This window comes from Microchirus variegatus, assembly GCF_963457635.1.
Source record: "Microchirus variegatus genome assembly, chromosome: 15".
NCBI classification, from domain to species: Eukaryota; Metazoa; Chordata; class Actinopteri; order Pleuronectiformes; family Soleidae; genus Microchirus; species Microchirus variegatus.
This window is the reverse complement of record NC_139816.1, coordinates 6,146,973-6,163,911: the sequence shown is the minus strand read 5'-3', so window position 1 is coordinate 6,163,911 and position 16,939 is coordinate 6,146,973. Positions and strand designations below refer to the sequence as shown.

At 43.6% G+C, this 16,939-nt stretch overlaps 1 protein-coding gene across 1 annotated transcript in view; it reads left to right on the top strand.

The window, feature by feature from the left end:
- cUnh8orf34 (chromosome Un C8orf34 homolog) overlaps positions 1–16,939 on the top strand; it is a gene marked incomplete at both ends in the record, with an annotated part of 60,122 nt that overhangs the window by 22,018 nt on the left and 21,165 nt on the right. The window contains 2 exons of the mRNA XM_083901485.1: positions 12,429–12,564; positions 15,954–16,013. Of these exons, the coding sequence (XP_083757611.1) occupies positions 12,429–12,564; positions 15,954–16,013 (196 nt within the window). The remainder of the gene's footprint in view (positions 1–12,428; positions 12,565–15,953; positions 16,014–16,939) is intronic.

Here is a 16,939-nt window from a genome sequence, read left to right as displayed (position 1 = left end):
GGGAAACACCGTCAGAAAAGAGGATTTCTATCGGCTCGTTTACAGCAACTAGGAGGTTTTTGACCATAAAAACAAGTTAATGTATGTAAGTAGACCTCCATAACTCACATATATGTGCAACAGGACCACTCTATGTGAGTTTTAAGTCTTTCTGTTCGCTTTCATTCTCGTGTCGGACATCACGTACATGAGTCTTCCTGTGACGACACTCTCTGACGACGTCACGCTTCCTCGTCAGAGCAGGTACTAAAAAAAACAAGTACCGGGTACTATCTCTAATGGAAAAGTAAAGAAGTGGTGCCGGGAGCATGTAGTGGAGAAGCAGCATTAACACCAACCTTGGCTTTTCTCTTGCATCAGTCAAACACAGCCGGGGCGTCCTCCGTACACAGCGGTGATAAACAGAGCCATAAAGCAGGAGGCTGATGCTGAGCTGTGGCCCTGTGAGATCAGAGCCACAGAAACCAAGGCTCCCTCTCTCCTCCGAGGGCTTTTACATTACAGTGCAAGGCAGTAACTCAAGTTAAGTAATGCAGTGAGGTCACGGCCGACTCTCTGTCAGGGCCTGGTCATGGTGGCTCTTCACAGGAACTACTGCCTACTGTCGGTGTGTGTGTGAGTGAATGTGCGACCTCACCACCACACACTTGATTAAAGTGACGGCAGTGTCGCATGTGGCGGTGCTTTTAGAAATGAACGACCCCTGCGAGGGTTTTTTTTTTTCTGGGCCTCATTGTCGGAGAAGGTTTGGCACAGTTTTTGTGTTCATGTGACCGAAATGTCACACCAGAGAAGACTTATGATCCTCCATGATACCTGTGTGTGTGTGTGTGTGTGTGTGTGGTATATTGATCCTCAAAGGTGAAATCTATCATCTTCCACGTGAAGGTTAAAGCATATGGTGGGACTTAATGATTTGCTCGAGGACTCTGTTGCTATAGGAACTCTCTCTCCCTCTCTAAAAAAAACTAGTTTAACAGTGTTTTAGTTAATGAGAGCAACAGTTTAATGACGTCTGTGTCTTTGACAGTAAAAGAGGACGTTATGTAGATCACTCTGCCCACAGGCAGCATATGGTGCATAGATATACTATATACTGTATACTGTAAACTGACTACTACACTTTTACCAGAGGCAGATCAGTTTTAAGTGTTTGTTTAGCCTGACATCTAGTGGCCAAAATGTTGCATTACACCTCATAGGACACTGAGCCAGGAGTGTGTGTTCTTGTACGAGTATCTTTGTGAGGACCAAAAAACTTGTGTATCTAAAGAAGTGAGGACATTTTGGGTAAGTGAGGACATTAATTTGGCTGGTCCTCACGTTCTGACACAACTAAAAATGGCTTTTTCAGGGTTAAGACCTGGTTTTAGGGTTGGAATTAGATTTAGGTTAGGGTGAGGCACTTAGTTGTGATTGTTAGGGGCTAGAGAATGTATTATGTCTATGAATGTCCTCACAGAATGCTAAATAAACGTGTGTGTGTGTATCGAGTGTATAACAAATGTATTAAACCACCATTTAAATATACAGCTGCTCTAAATTAACAGCATTGGTAATTAACATAATACTTTTTTACTATTTTCAGAAAAAAATAGTTTAAGTGGTTGAATGTTATGCTTGATTAATTTCAGTGAGCCAAGCTCAAAAACCCAGCCAAATAATTAACAAGTTTTTGAAAGATTGCTAAAATATTCATGTTTTCTTGTTTTTATGATGGGTTTTCTAATGAATTTGTGAACACACACTGGAGAAATACTTATTTGGGGACTTTTGTTTGAGCGGAACATGCCACGTATCACTAGTTTCATGTATTATCAGCTTTGCTCTTCACACACTGGTTAATTAGCCGTGAGCCTCCTCCTCCTCGTCTGTGTGTTGCTTGTACACAACAGATCCACACACACACACTGTACACTAATGAGAGTGTTAGTTAGATTAATGAGAAATGCACTTGTCCCATGGTGTGGCTGTAATTAGTCGTGTTATCCAAACATCTTGAGGATAAGAGGAGATTAGAGCTGGGGGGGAAACATAAGTGAACATTTAAATATACTTCAGAATATCCACTGGGAGGCAGTGAAAGGAGCTTTAAGTTTGTCCCATATGTAAGAACTGTGAGAGAATAATAATAATAAATCATGTTTTTGAGAGCACCTGCATTAGAACCTCATGATAAAATAAGGAATGGATTACAAATCTGCAATCCAAGATTTTTCAGATCGATTACAACTATATTAAAAACCCAAAACCAAGGCTTGAGGTTGATTTGTTCCAAAATAAGAAAATCAACTCGGGGGTTAGGTCTCATTGATTCTTTAACTGCTCTCTGGGATGACCGTCCCTGTGTTTTCATTAGTTCTGCGCTTTATATTTGACCACAGACGAAACCGTACTGAAAGCTTAATATGACTCACAAAAAAACCCACGGAAAATCTGCGGAGATTTTTAGCTTCTCACTGGGCCGTGAGACCGCAGCGTAATACTGATCTGAAACCAGAGAAACGAGCAAAGTTCAGCTTGTGGAGAGAAACACACCCTGGTTTTGGCCCGACGCTGTTGTTTCATGGCGACTTTAATGAGACGACGTTAGCCAGTTCTGTTCTTGTTGAAGTTTTTCCTACTTCTGAATTTTTATGTAATTGTGTACAAAATCATTTACATGCAGTGAAAGTTGTATAATTTTTGTGTTTCGTCCCCCGGAGCAACATAAACACAGACTCACTCTCTCTATCTCGAGGTGCTACGAAAAGTTAATTAAATTATGAAGCTTTAATTTTAATCCTGCGTTGGGGAGACATCACTTTAAATGTTGTGAAGCTGCAGGAGAGTCCTAAACACCCACAGAATACACTGTGATGATTGCTGAAACAGGAGAGGAGTAGATTTACCCACTCTCACTGATCCACAGTGACGGTGAAGATTTGGTTTGGACAAGGTGAGGCTGTGACGAAGCTCTGTCCGATCTTTGATCCAGCGCTGCCTAAAGTACAAAGCCTTATTCCACCCACAACCCTTGTTTTTCTTCTGATGAGATGACTTTTTTAGACTTTCAGCTCACAGAGACTTTAACGTTAACTCTCTTAAGGCCACGTCCAGACGGACGGATAAAGTGATGGACACTCAAAGAATCATAACTGGTTAAAATACAGTACATTGACATCACTGCAGACCACATACAAACCTTGAACACAAGTTTCATAGATAGAAAACTGCAAAATTAAGTTGGCCCTTGACTATACAAGTTAAAAAGCTGTTGGAGCTTCCTCCTGTTGTCAGTGCTTTCCTGTTCAGGGAGTGTTTGTTTCACTCTTACTGTACTGAGTGCTCTAATGCTTGTAGAACGTAGATGACAACAATTATTAAAGTTGTTGGTCATACAAACTGTTGTTTTATGGTATATTAGTAGAGTGGCCCACTGTTGTTGTTGTTTGTTTTAAGTAGGGATAGAGTCATTTCAAAGACGTAATTCTCCAGCTGTGTCACAAATGTTGTTCCCCCAAGAAAATAAGAAATAAACAGCCCAAACATGACTCGGCTAAAATGCTTTTGCTGATTTTTATTTACATTCTTTACAGTCTGTGCATTGTGAAGCACGTGACATTGACTTCTTGGATTTTATCGGATTCCACGTATATCTGTAACTATATCTGATCCAGTAATTTTGACCAGTATCGGACTGTTTTAGCTGTACATCTTTGCTCGTCGGCGACGCCAACAGCAGCGATGTCTCTCAGCAACAGCGACAACAACAAACACACACAGACCCCTCTCGCCCACATCAGCCGTTTCATCTCCGTCCAACCAAAGACACAACAGTTGTCCTGTAACAGTGTAAACCAACATTACAGCAGTGTCGTCGTGATAGCAGCAGAGGTGGATGAGTGCACAGCCTGCATGTCAGCGCTGTAACTCGCTCTCTGCCTTAAATCTTTCACAGTGGAGTCTTGAAAGAGCTGCGTTCACCTCTGAAGTTTTCACCGGCCTCGTGGTGAAAAAAATGTCGCCCCCCCTCCTTAAAAGTCTTAACTGCGCCCAGTTTGACGCCTGTAAAAGTCTCGGCGGTGCAGATGGATACGTTAATCGAGAGGCAAATTGCTGCGCTATTATGGCGGCGTTACTGGAAGCAATTACCAATAGGCAAGTTAGACTGCTGTGATCATACCGTAAATCTAGCGGTAGTCATTACACAGGGCACGGTCTAATACCAGCCAGCGTACGCATCTCTGCTCTGCACAAGCATTTGTTGGTGATTTTTGTAAAATGGACACAGTGATGCCGTTCTGTAGCCAGACAGAAGCAAAAGATGGCAGATATATACATTATCTAGCATGACAGATAAGAAGGGTCTCGCTTTCATTCGAGCGAACGGATGCATTGAGTTCATTATACGTTCGTCAGTTGAAAACACAATGATGAACAGAGCTCTCCTGGCTCCCGTCTGCTTTGAGATTTTTAGATTGAAGAGACAGCAGGTGATGTCATTACACAATAACCGATGTGTGCCTGTGTGTTTCTGAGTGAAGGCAGATGTCGAGGTGCACCGCTGTATCTATGCATTTATCCAATCCAGTCCATCTTCTACGGCTTTATCCTCCACATGAGGGTCGTGGGGGGAAATTTGGCCAAAGTGCTGTACACAGACATGGCAAATAAAAAAAAAAGAGGACTTGTGGAAGTGAGTCAACATGTCTGATGTGCAAAGATAAGTCATTCCACAGATTGGCAGAAAGCAACTGAAAATGAGCGGTCACCTCTGAGTTTTGTCTTAGGGTGAATTCCAATTCCTTGCTTAACCCTCAATCTTAACCCTCAATCTCAAAAATGCACTCCCTCTAGTGCAAGTGCTGTCCTGATTCTCAGAAAAATTAAGTTGAGGGGCAAGTTTATGGGCTGTATCGCCCTCAATATTGAGATTTTCTGAGACCACCTTTGGGAGCAAGGGCTACCCAGAATGCTTTGCATGTTTTGATATAACAAAGATGGCGTCGAAAGCAGCTAAACGAGTACGCTACAAATTAAGTATTTTCTTTGTTAATAGAGATATAAAAATGATGAAAACCATTGTATTATCTTAGTTTAGGCCCATATTATGGATTACTGACTTCATTATTGCGTGACATTTATTTTTATTTTACAATCTTTTGACAATAGCCAGCCGGTGCGGACAAGTGATCGTTTGCTATGGTTTACTTTTCAATAAGCCGTGGTGTGTGGTAACTGTCAGCTGAATATGTCCGTGGTTGTGGTATTTGTATGAGTATCATCTTATAACTGACAACCTAATAACTTGACTGACAAACGGATCGTTATAAATAATCGTGACGTAAATGTGTTCTTCTTCTTCTTTTTTGGAGTTGACAGACTGGACGCAGCCTTCACGTTATTCTGCCCCCTACAGTTAAGATTGAGGGTTAAGATAGGAATTGGAATTGGCCCTTAGTCTCAGGGACGTCTAAAAGTGACTCATGTGCCAGATACTGTGGGACTGCAGTCTTTTTATCATTTAAGTGCAGAACGTTAGTTGACATCAATGCACTCCATCTGCTTTTTTTTTTACACAATATGCATGTTCCTTTTTTTTAAGTGGCAAATATAAATGTGACTGTCATCTGCGTAAAACAATGGAATGCGACGGCGTGTTTTCGAAAAAGTTTTATTTTTATTCGTTTTTGGTCATTGATATTGTTTGATTTTATCGTGCGTAGCGGCTCAGTCATCTGCTGTCTTCGTATGTAATTTCTTTTTACTATATAATAAACCGAATAAAAACAAGTTTATCCAAAGCAGCAGCAGCAGAATTCTCCTGAAAGTCGGTGACCAGCGCGGTAAAAGCTTCATAAATCTGCGCTGCGTCTATGATGACGTCCTAATCTTTGCAATATTTGTGGTTAGAAAGTGAGTTAAAAGGAGGTTTGCACCGAGGTCTGTGATACAACTTTCCTCAGGCGTCAGAGCTGTGATGTTGCCCTGCTCATGTGTGTGTGTGTCCCATCTGATTCTGATCAGGGCTTTCTTTTTTTTACTGCAGCGCTCGGTGGGGACTCCGAGTCTAACGGGCACATTTTTAGGCTCGGGAAAGACGTGGAGGGAGGGGGGCGATGGTGGTGGGGGGGGGGGGGGGGGTGTGCTATTGAAAGCTGAGACATAATTATGAAATGTAAGTTGGAATATTGTTTTTATTACAAAGCCAAACAAATGTGTCTGTGCCGCCGCAGCTCACATCAAAGTTGTCTGTGTGACGACGACTAACCGCCAACTTTAATGAATCACAAATGTGTGTGTGTGTGTGTGTGTGTGTGTGTGTGAGGGCGACAAAAGTGTGAGGTCTGCAAGTGTCTCTGTACGAGCTGCGAGGTGTTTTATCTTTACGTCTGAGTATGTGTACGCTCCCTCTCATGTGGCTCCCTGTGTGTGTGTTTGACTGCGCATAGCAGAGCAGCGAGCATCTATCACTTACAGGCTATTAATTAGAGCCCAGCGTTGTGTGGCGCGATGCCGTCAGAGCTCATGAAAGAATGGAAAATTCACTTAAGGTGAAGAAATAATAACTCAAAGAACTCGGCGAGATGGATGATGGAGTGCGTGCGTGTCTCCGCGTGTGGGGTAGCGGCGCTTTTCAGCCGGTTCCAACACATGTGCCTGTCAGCGCGCCATCCAAATAGGTGTCTATTAAGTCATTTGTGCGCTAATGAGGACTGTGTTTTATCTCCGTGAGACGCAGCACAGACAGAGCCAGTCAGTCTGTCACTGTCTCAACAACATGAAACTACACGGAAACTTAGAGGAGAGAGGAGCGCACAAACACTTTATCTGTGAGTGATTGCGGCACGGAATTCCTCGTCGCTCGGGCCTTTTGTTGGGAGGATCGCATCGCTCGAATAGTTTCCACCACCTCTTACTTACTCCCACCTAGTTCAGACCCTTTTTTTTTTTTTTATTATTTATCTGCCGTGTCTCATCGTTAGACAGATGCATGGAGCATGCATGGATGCCCCCCCCCCCCCTCCACCCCCAGTGCCCGGGGAGTGGAAAAGTGACGGGGGCTGACACAAACAGGCGAGTGTGGACAGACAGTTTGTTGTGTCTAGACACAGCGGGGGCTGCGAGGCTGTCATGGTGTCAGGGGGGTAAACTGGTCTCACGGGAGACGCAAGGTAAACTTATCAGGGTGGTGAAGTGTGTGTGAGGCATGCTGGGATTTATTGTCAACCTGGAGAGGAGAGGAGTGTATTCAGTCATTAGACGGAGAAGAAAAGAACACTTGACGTATTAAATGTACAAACAGCCAAGTGTATTTGAAGCTGCAGTGCACAACTTATATTCTGCATTCTTCATCTGTCAAGTAAAACTATCAGACCCTGACTGATACCGCAATTTTTTTGTATATTTGTGGTGTGATGTGAGCTCTGGCCACAAGGAGAAATCGTTGTCTTGTGTGGTTTCACAACACCATACAGAGCCGGACACAATGTGACGAGTTTTGCCGTTAGCGTCGGGAGCTTGCCATGTGAAATTAGCGCTGGAAGCGGCTCTCATCCTTCCATGGATGTCCCGAATTTAACGTTGAAACTCGCCAAGTTGTGTCTGGCTCCGCATGGTGTGTTGTGAAACCCACACAAGGCGACAGTTTCTTCCCCGCAGACTTTTCCACAAGAGATAAAATGAATGACTCAACTAAATTTTTTGAGCTGTAGAATTCACTTCTCAAAATTTTTAGTTTGTGTTTTCAGTTTGTGTTTTCAGTCACAATCCAACCTGTCTGCGGACGTCTCGCTTTACTAGCGCAATGTTGCCGTTGCCTCCATCTGTCGTTTCCTGTTTGCAGCGCCGGAATGTTGGCGTGCAACACAACGTCTAACCACATCTATATTTGGAAGATTGTGTGGAGTAAGAACTGTGTGAACTCTGTTTTCAAGTAATCCCAGCTACGTTTGAAGTGTTGTGTTGATTAAAGGCCGTTTGTCGTCCATCTGAAAAATGTTTGCTTTTCCGTCAAATGTTGCTAGTTTTATTCTGTACTTTAATGCATTTTGACATCATAAATCAACAAAATCCAAGCACACTGATGAAAATCAGTTTAACCGAGGACAAGATGTTCATGTGTTTCCTGTTTGTTGGAGACACAAATCAGACATTTTCATAATCTCTAATCAGAAATAATGAGAATACAGTTACACATGTTAATACATGGGGTCAGATTTAGGGTCATTTTATTTGTGCATCCGTATCCACATATCTTTGTTTTCCTTTCACTCGACTGGCCAAAATTACAGTTTCAAAATAAACCCGTGGTTAATGTGTTGCCCTCCAGATAACAGCCTTTTGTTTACCTCCTGACCTTTGAGGGCATGAGCTTAGCTCTCTCTCTTCTCTCAGGGCCTGAGGTCTTTTCTCTCTCCATCATTGTGTCATTTCATTTTGACTAGAAAGAGTCTAAAAAAGACAAAGTGGGGAGTTGAGGTGGCGAGCAGCTGTGTACACTGAGCTCATGTTCTCCGTCCGTGTCGGAGCCGGGTTGCTGTTATTCCAGTGTGGGGGGGGGGGGGAATCTGCAGCCCCACACACACACACACACACAAGTGAATGTTTCCAAGTGACACCGGGCCATGATTTGTATCTCAGCCGATGACCTGAGGGAAATCTGGTCACATTTGTCATTTTGCCAAAAGACGGCAGAGTGGTCAAGAAGTGAAGAACCCAAAAAACTTCAGCAGTTCCCACGACGGTGGCTCTCTCTCTCTCTCTCTTTCTGTGTCCACGCCTCCCATGATGAATGTGACATTTAATATGGCCCCGCTTAAGGGTCTTACTGCAATGTATCTGTGTGTCCTCCTTGAGGCGCTAAAACAACACCGAGATGGTCAAAATAGAAGAAGAACCGGCGATTTATGAGCTTTCATTGGGTTTGTAGGTGTTTCTTCATAAATGTGTGCACATATTTCAGGTTAAACATTGTATATATCACTTTTTTAATGACTTCTAATACTAAGGTGCCATATGTAAGAATGTGGCCAAAAACGGTTACTACATTCAAATTCAAAATACCGAGGTCTTTTAGGATTCATTTTCTGACGTAACTGGCAACCCATGGTTGCTCGGCAGCTGAGACTCTACTGACTGCAATGATTGGTAGATGGCGGTAGGTGGCGCCACATGCTAAAACATGATTTCAAAACATAAACATGATTTGCAGTCTGCAAAATATTGTTTTTAATGCAAATATTTTGTCTGTACCGTTGTTGTTGGTGAGTTCAGTTTGTTATATGAACATTATTCCTGAGTCTCTGTGACATATTAGGAGGATTTTATGGCCAGTTGCTTTTTGTATTATTACCTTTTATCTTTGTGCCATTACTGGGTTAGGGTTAGAAATGTCCCCATTGTTGGACTAATAGAGGAATATCTTCCATAACCATCCACTGGCCAATGGAAAGATTCATTTTGCCACCCACAGAGCACACACACATTCTACTGCACTGTGTTTATGGAAAAAGAAACGGGTGAGGTATGAATCAATTAACGTGTGATTATTCTGCTCGGAGAACGATGGAGTCGAGCAGACGCGTTCAGGTGTCTCGTCAAACTTGAGTTTTTCTGGCCCCGCTCGACGGCTGATGGATGTTTGGGAAGAGGGAGTTCTCATGCGCGAGTGTCATCCAATATAATCCACGTGATTAGTCACGCATTCTCGTCTTTCAAGGTGTGAGGCCTGATTTTTTTTTTCCCTCCTCCCCTTCAACCAGAATCTCAGATAACACAGTCCCCAAAATGAAAAGTATCAATGTTGGTGTCAGTTAACTCAGATTTGACGAGCACTGTAACTGTGTGTGTGTGTGTGTATGAGAACAGAAACAATGATGATCTACTGCATGTCCTGAAGGCGGCCCCACCTCATTGACTAAAGCTCTTAAATTCCTCTGGTCTGATGGGAAGAATGGGAGGGGAAAAACATATTTATGGTGACCGCTCAAAAATGCTTCCTCGGTACATTCGACCGAGTAAAAGTCCAGACACTCGCTCATCTTCTGCTCGTCCTTCACCGCAGAAAGGTTTTTACCTCTCGAGGACGCGTTTGAAAACCAGAATCTGGCCCAGGATCCTGATCCTTTCCTCTTTTGATCCTTAGCCGAACCGTTGCGTTGCTCCAGTAAACACGGACTTCATTATGGACTTTTACTGCGGCTCGTTCGTAAATCTTGTCGCTGGCGTGGTTTCATGGCTGTCTTGGGGAGTGTTCTTTCAAATAAACCATGCATCATGTTCTGTCTCACTGCTGGAAATTCAGCATCCTGATCTGTTGTCGTGTGAGATGATTCTGTTTCATCTTGAATCACATTCCAGATTTCATATGGGAATAACCAAATACAAAAATGCTGCCTTTAATTAGCATTTCCCACTTTGTCCTCCTGTGTGACAGTTTATTTGTTTATTTTTGACTTATTTTAAAACAAACAAATAGGAAATAATAAGAGTAAGGACAAAATTATGTATTCATTCATTCATTCATACATTCATTCATCCTCTACTGCTTTATCCTCAACATGAGGGTCATGGGGGGGTCGCTGGTGCCAATCCCAGCAGACACAGGGTTAACGTTTGGTCACACCCTGGACAAGTCTTCACCTGTCCTCATCATTCATTCACCTGTCCTCATTGTTCATTCACCTGTCCTCGTCATTCATTCACCTGTCTTCATAGATCACCTGTCCTCATCGTTCATTCACCTGTCCTCATCGTTCACCTGTCTGTCCCCATCCATCACCTGTCTTCATCCTTCACCTGTTCTCATCATTCACCTGTCTGTCTTCATCATTCACCTGTCTGTCCCCATCCATCACCTGTCCTCATCATTCACCTGTCTTCGTCAATCACCTGTCTTCATCATTCACCTGTCCTCATCATTCACCTGTCTGTCCCAATCCATTACCTGTCTTCATCCTTCACCTGTCTTCATCCATCACCTGTCCTCATCATTCACCTGTCTGTCCTCATCATTCACCTGTCTGTCCTCATCATTCACCTGCCTTCATCCTTAATCCTGTCCTCATCATTCGCCTGTCTGTCCCCATCCATTACCTGTCTTCATCATTCACCTGTCTTTGTCAATCACCTGTCTTCATCATTCACCTGTCCTCATCATTCACCTGTCTGTCCCAATCCATTACCTGTCTTCATCCTTCACCTGCCTTCATCCTTAATCCTGTCCTCATCATTCACCTGTCTGTCCCCATCCATTACCTGTCTTCATCCTTCACCTGTCTTCATCCATCACCTGTCCTGATCATTCATGTGTCTGACCTCATCATTCACCTGTCTTCATCCTTCACCTGTCTTCATCCATCACCTGTCCTCATCATTCACCTGTCCTTATCATTCATGTGTCTGTCCTCATTATTCACCTGTCCTCATCATTCACCTGTCCTAATCATTCCAAGTTCCTGGTGCGTGATTTATTTATTTTACTGTGATTTAAAATGTAATGAAGTATATTCTGCTTCCATAAAAACAAACTTAAGTAAAAGTAGAATTACACATTTTGTAAAAATGACTTTTAAAAAGTACACAAAAAACCTGCTCAATTACAGTAACGCAAGTAAAGGTAAAACACTGCTTTCCACCTACAGTATGCGTGTGTTTGCCTAACACTCAGACCTCAGTCAAATCATATTATTTCAGGCAGACTCTCTGTGATCAAATTGGATTTGTGTGTCCAAACATAACCAATATACATCTGCATGGGTAACGGTGTTTGCAGGAGGTGCAGCATCTGACTTCTGTAGATCTCCACTGTTGCGAAGGAGAAACTTGGCAGCGAGCAGAGGAGGAGACTCTTGTGTAGAGAGATTGCAGTTTTTCCGTGCATTAGTCACGGCTGGCTGTGCTGTGCACTGAGGGGTGCGACGCTCCTTTCACCGCTGTAGGCCTCGCCGTCGTCGCTGAGAGTGATGTGGAGAATCAGATTTGAAGAAATCAGATTTTGTGGTTTGTTTTTTGTTTTTTTTTCTTTCCAGACTTTTAAAAACAATATGGATAAAAGTTGGATAAGCAACAAGGCCTGTGTGTGTGTGTGTGTGCTGAGATGAGATGAGAGGAAACTCTCTCCGTCTCCATTTTACCACTCGTATTTCTCGCCAACTTCATTGTTCTTTGTGTCCCTGTTGCCGTACTCTTCCTGTGTCTGCGCTGTCATCAGATCTTCCTCTGCTGCTTCCTACAGCAGAGTTGTGTCATGATCGGCTGGAGAGTCTTGTGTGCGTGTGAGCCGCGCTGCGAGTGTTTATTTACTGGCTCTCGGTCGACTGTCATCACCGGGCATCACGTTGACAAGACGCAGACCAGAGTATGACTAATAACTGTCCTTTTCCTCTCTTTTTCCCCTCTGTCTGTCCTCGTCTCTCTGGCGTCACTCCTCCCTCCCTCCTCAGAGGATCTGGACGACCTGCGCATGGAGGGCGTGACGGGCCTGGTTCCATCGGGCAGTAAATTCAGTCAGGGACGCAGCTCCTATCAGCCTGAGCCACAGGCCAAAGTGACGCTCAACATCTGCTCCAGGTGTGCCAGGTAAATGTCCCGCTGCTCTCCAGAAGAGAATGCTGGTGACTCTCATGTCTGTCCAGGCTATAGAAACGTTCAGTGAGTGAGTTTCTTCTGCCCCTTTTGCATATCTGGCAGTTATTCAACCGTACAGGAATTACGGTACTGAGAAGATGACGTCACAAACGTGTGTTTGGATGGTCATGCTGAGGGGCTGCCGTGATGACAAGTATATGGGCGCAAAGCTCTATTTCTCTGCTTTCCGGTATCCATCCATCCTCTACCGCTTTATTCTCAATCAGGGTCGCGTGAGGGTCAACAGCTGATATAGAGCGAAAGGCGGCATCACACCCTGGACAGATCGCCATAGTCCATAGTTTTTTTTTTTTTGTTCTAGATATCACAAACCGGTCTAAGAGTTACAGTAATGAGTAGTTTGTGTGCCAAAAATGGCAAAACGGTTAACAAGGTTAACAAGTGTAGACTACTACGAGTCATAAGTCAAGGTGGCAGGGTACTGATTATCATCCAAGTCTTGCATTATATACAAGATAGACATGACCTTTAAATTGATCTCCCCATCAAAAATGTATATATTTTATTTAAAATTAGACGACTGCTACAAGAACTTAAAGACATATATGTAAGACGGTGAAAATAATGTGTAGTATTTTGTCTTTAAATCCATAGAAATCAACCGTTTTGTTTTGATCATGAAGCCTCGCAAAAGCCGCAAAAGTAAGCACATATTCTGCCACATATGGGAACCAAACAAAGCAAAAATTCCCATGATCCCGCGGCCTCGAGAGGCAGAAATCCTCTCTGATTCATTAATTATGTATAAAGCACACATATATGAATGGATATTATTGTGTATTTTTTGGTTTCTCCTGTTTCATGTTGCAGGTCATGACACCTCCCTTGTGCCACCTCTCCCACTCCCTCTGTGTATTTATATCAGATGTAACAGACCTCATCCAAGAAAGAGAATAATATCATATCTGAAAGGCATTCTAGTGTTGCTTGTTTTCACAAATTTCCTCTAGCGTTGGATAATCATCTCCGTTATCACTGTTTTTCTTTCACGACACATTTCCTGTCCTCCCCCCACAGTACCCCGTCCCCGGCATCATTGTAGCAGCACTCAGATTTCTGTTTGCTGGGTGTGATACCACACAGGCAGGTGTAGGCAGGACTCTTCCCTGATGCCAGTCCCAGATAAACGGGTATCTCTGCGATGAGACGCCAGCCACAGGTCTGCCTGCACAGCCTCCTCTGTTTGGGGCTTTGGAATTTGTTTGTTTCCTCCTCTTCTTTCATTCACGCTGCTTATCGTTTTCCTGCGCGGAGCGTGGGATGTTGTCAGTGCTCCTTGCAGGAGACGACGCATCGTATCGCCGAGTTGTTGATGACTCAAGCAAACCTATTGTATGCCTTTTCGTGGTTTGTTGAGTGGCAGAGAAAAATCAGCATCTGCATCTGAAATCCTTTTTTTGGCTCTTGTGCGTTTCTCCCTCCTCGGTAAATGTCAGACATCTGTTCTCCTTCTCTGTCTTCCTCTCTCTTTCTGGTCTGAGCCAAATTCTTGCTCTGTCCTCTTTAACCTGACCACCAAAATCCTTCCCGAGCATTTCCGTCGGAGGAGTCGTGGTCTTTCAGAGTAATTTTTCTGGTGAGTGCAAGGTTCATAAACAGATCAGTAATCTGGAGAAGTGTTGCACGCACGGTATGCCCTTTGTGCTCTTCTGGAGACGCAGATTCCTTTTTTTTAATTTTATTTTTAAATCAGGGGTTGTGGAGTTCACACAGATGCACACACACACACATTAGTCTCCACATAAAACATGTGCATGCATGTTCTCTCACGCAAACGCACACACCAGTGTGAAGGAAGACGATGTGGGCAGAGGTCAGGCCAGGAAGTTTGGAGAGTTTCAGTAGCGCTGTCTTGATGACATTCCCAGAATGCCTTGCAGACACGGCCTCGGTATGCGGCCAACCCTTCGGAACATGTGGAACAGTTCATGCTCTTGTGCTTCACACCTGCAGACATCACTACTGTACAGATGTGACCTTGCACTCGCGCTGAACCTTTAAACTCTGCGATATGTTTATTTAAAAAGAAGAATATTTGATGTAATAGAACTGTTACACAGATAGCAGAGGGGGTTCTTGGACAAGCATTCCTCACATACACGCAAACACATTAGAATTCAGTTTTTTATTTTTATTTGGGCTCAGTTCAGTGCATGAACATGTTTCCATGCACAATTAAGTCAAGCTACAGTTGTTTAAATGGACTACTGAGTATTAGAAAACTCTGAAACCACGAGTACGACCACTGATGGCTTCAGTTTATCGTACCCGCCCGTGTGCCAGAGTGCGTTGGGACCGTTGCATGTGTAAGCATCGATATCCACGCTTCTGTCCATTTCCAGCCATTACTTTTAAGCAAGTACTTAACCACACTGTGTTTCTGCGCTAAAAGTGCGAGGATTTCTGTTGCTAAAACCGAGTCTGAACGCACCAAATGGCCTCGAGAATGGCCTTTGCTTGGGAGCGTCTCTCATACTGGGGCTCAGCGTAGTGGGCCTATCTTTAGCTTTGGTCTCGATCGTTAGCTCGAGTGTCTGTGTTGGCTTGAGTGCTAGCTCGAGTTTCGGCATTAGCTCGCGTGTCAGCGTTAGCTCGAGTGCCAGTTCGAGTGTTAGCTTGAGTATCAGCGTTAGCTTGAGTGCCAGAGTGTTAGCTCGAGTGCCAGTTCGAGTGTTAGCTCGGTTTGGTCATTCGTTTTGTATAATATAGTGAGCGCGGACACACCAAGTCCACTCAACATTTAAGCTGTGTGCGGATGGCTCATGGCGTCCATTCTATTTAAAATATTAAATTCTTTAAGCTAACAGAGCGATAATTCAGTCTCCTTGTCAGTCCAAAACTGCACTGCTCTGGATTTAACCATGTTTTTCTTGTTATTTCTGGGTCAAAAGTTCTGCGAGTGTGTAGAGGAGCATGCGCAGAGCCAGCTTGAGGCCAGTTTGAGTTTAATTGAACTTCTAAAAAATTCAAAGCAACCACAGTATATGTGTGTGTGTTAGACATTCAATTTATTTCAATATAATATTTACACATATTTGTAGTGCGGTTGTGGTCGGACTAACTAAACAATAACTATTTTTCTTCATCGTCACGTAAACATTCTGACTGCATTCACTTGATTTTGTTGTCCACGCAGTCAAACAAGTCAGAGAGAGACAAGCAGAGGTGACACAACTCTGTTCCTTCATCTCCACCAGACTCCTCACCTTAAAACCTGTCTTTTTAAAGATTAATGTAGTGTATGTGAGTTAATACGCTCCATTCAGACGTGTTAAGACACCTTTCTTCAGCCTTTGTCCATGTCCGTCCTGTCTGTCCAGACACAGTCGGCTCCAGCAGCAGCTCAGTCTGCCCGTTTGGCTCCTAACTCACTGTGGCAGGTCAGGAAACTGCGCCGCTTCCTCTGGCTCTGCTCTGGCTGGTTGGTTGAAAGTGCAAAGTGCCGTGTGGCCTGTCTGTTGTGGCCGCGTCTGTGTCTCTCGGGCTGTAGCTGTGGTCGCACCGGCATTTCATCTACCTCCTCCATGCACTCAATCAGTTATTTTAATGGCAAATGTGCTCCCTGCCACAAAAACCCTCCCGTGTGCATCCCAGAGCTGCGCAGTTGGCGGAGCAGTTCGAGGAAATGGAGCTCGATCTCCCCCAAAAAACCTCTTTTGAGCTCGTAGTTCTCATTAAATTAATTGCTTTCATATCAGGAATGTACTGCTGGAGTGGAAGCGAGGGCAGGTCTTTTCATGATTATCTTAGGTAGCATTTAACGGTCTCATAAAGTCCATTAAAGAGATGGAGAGACAAGAAGAAGACGGATGTTTAAAGAAAAGAATCTGCTTTTAACCTCGTCCTAAGAGGTAGAGATGGAGAATTTCCTTTGTCTTCACCTCATGGCTGAGCTCATGACATGGAAATAACATGCAGCAGAAGAATTTGGAGCAAAAAAAGTGCCGTGTAATTACAGTCAATATGTGGTTGTAATTTACAGTTGGTTAAAATATGCGTTAGAAAAATAAATGCTGGTTTTAATTCCACACTGACTGTTGCTCAAATTGTGTGAAATACTTAGTAAGAGTTTATAAATTCAGTGAAAAGCCACGTGTGACATGTTTATCTTCCCGCTGAAAATGCGTTTCAGTCGCCGCTCGTCTTTCATCCGTGGAAAAACTTTTCCTATCGACGGGAAACACAAATCTTTTTAGTGCCTCGAGGAGACGTACGGCCAAATCTGTCCAGACCAGCTTCCATTTCAGTCCAAACAAATATCACTTAAAAGAATGAAAAATGTTGTTGGAACACATTATGACAAAGA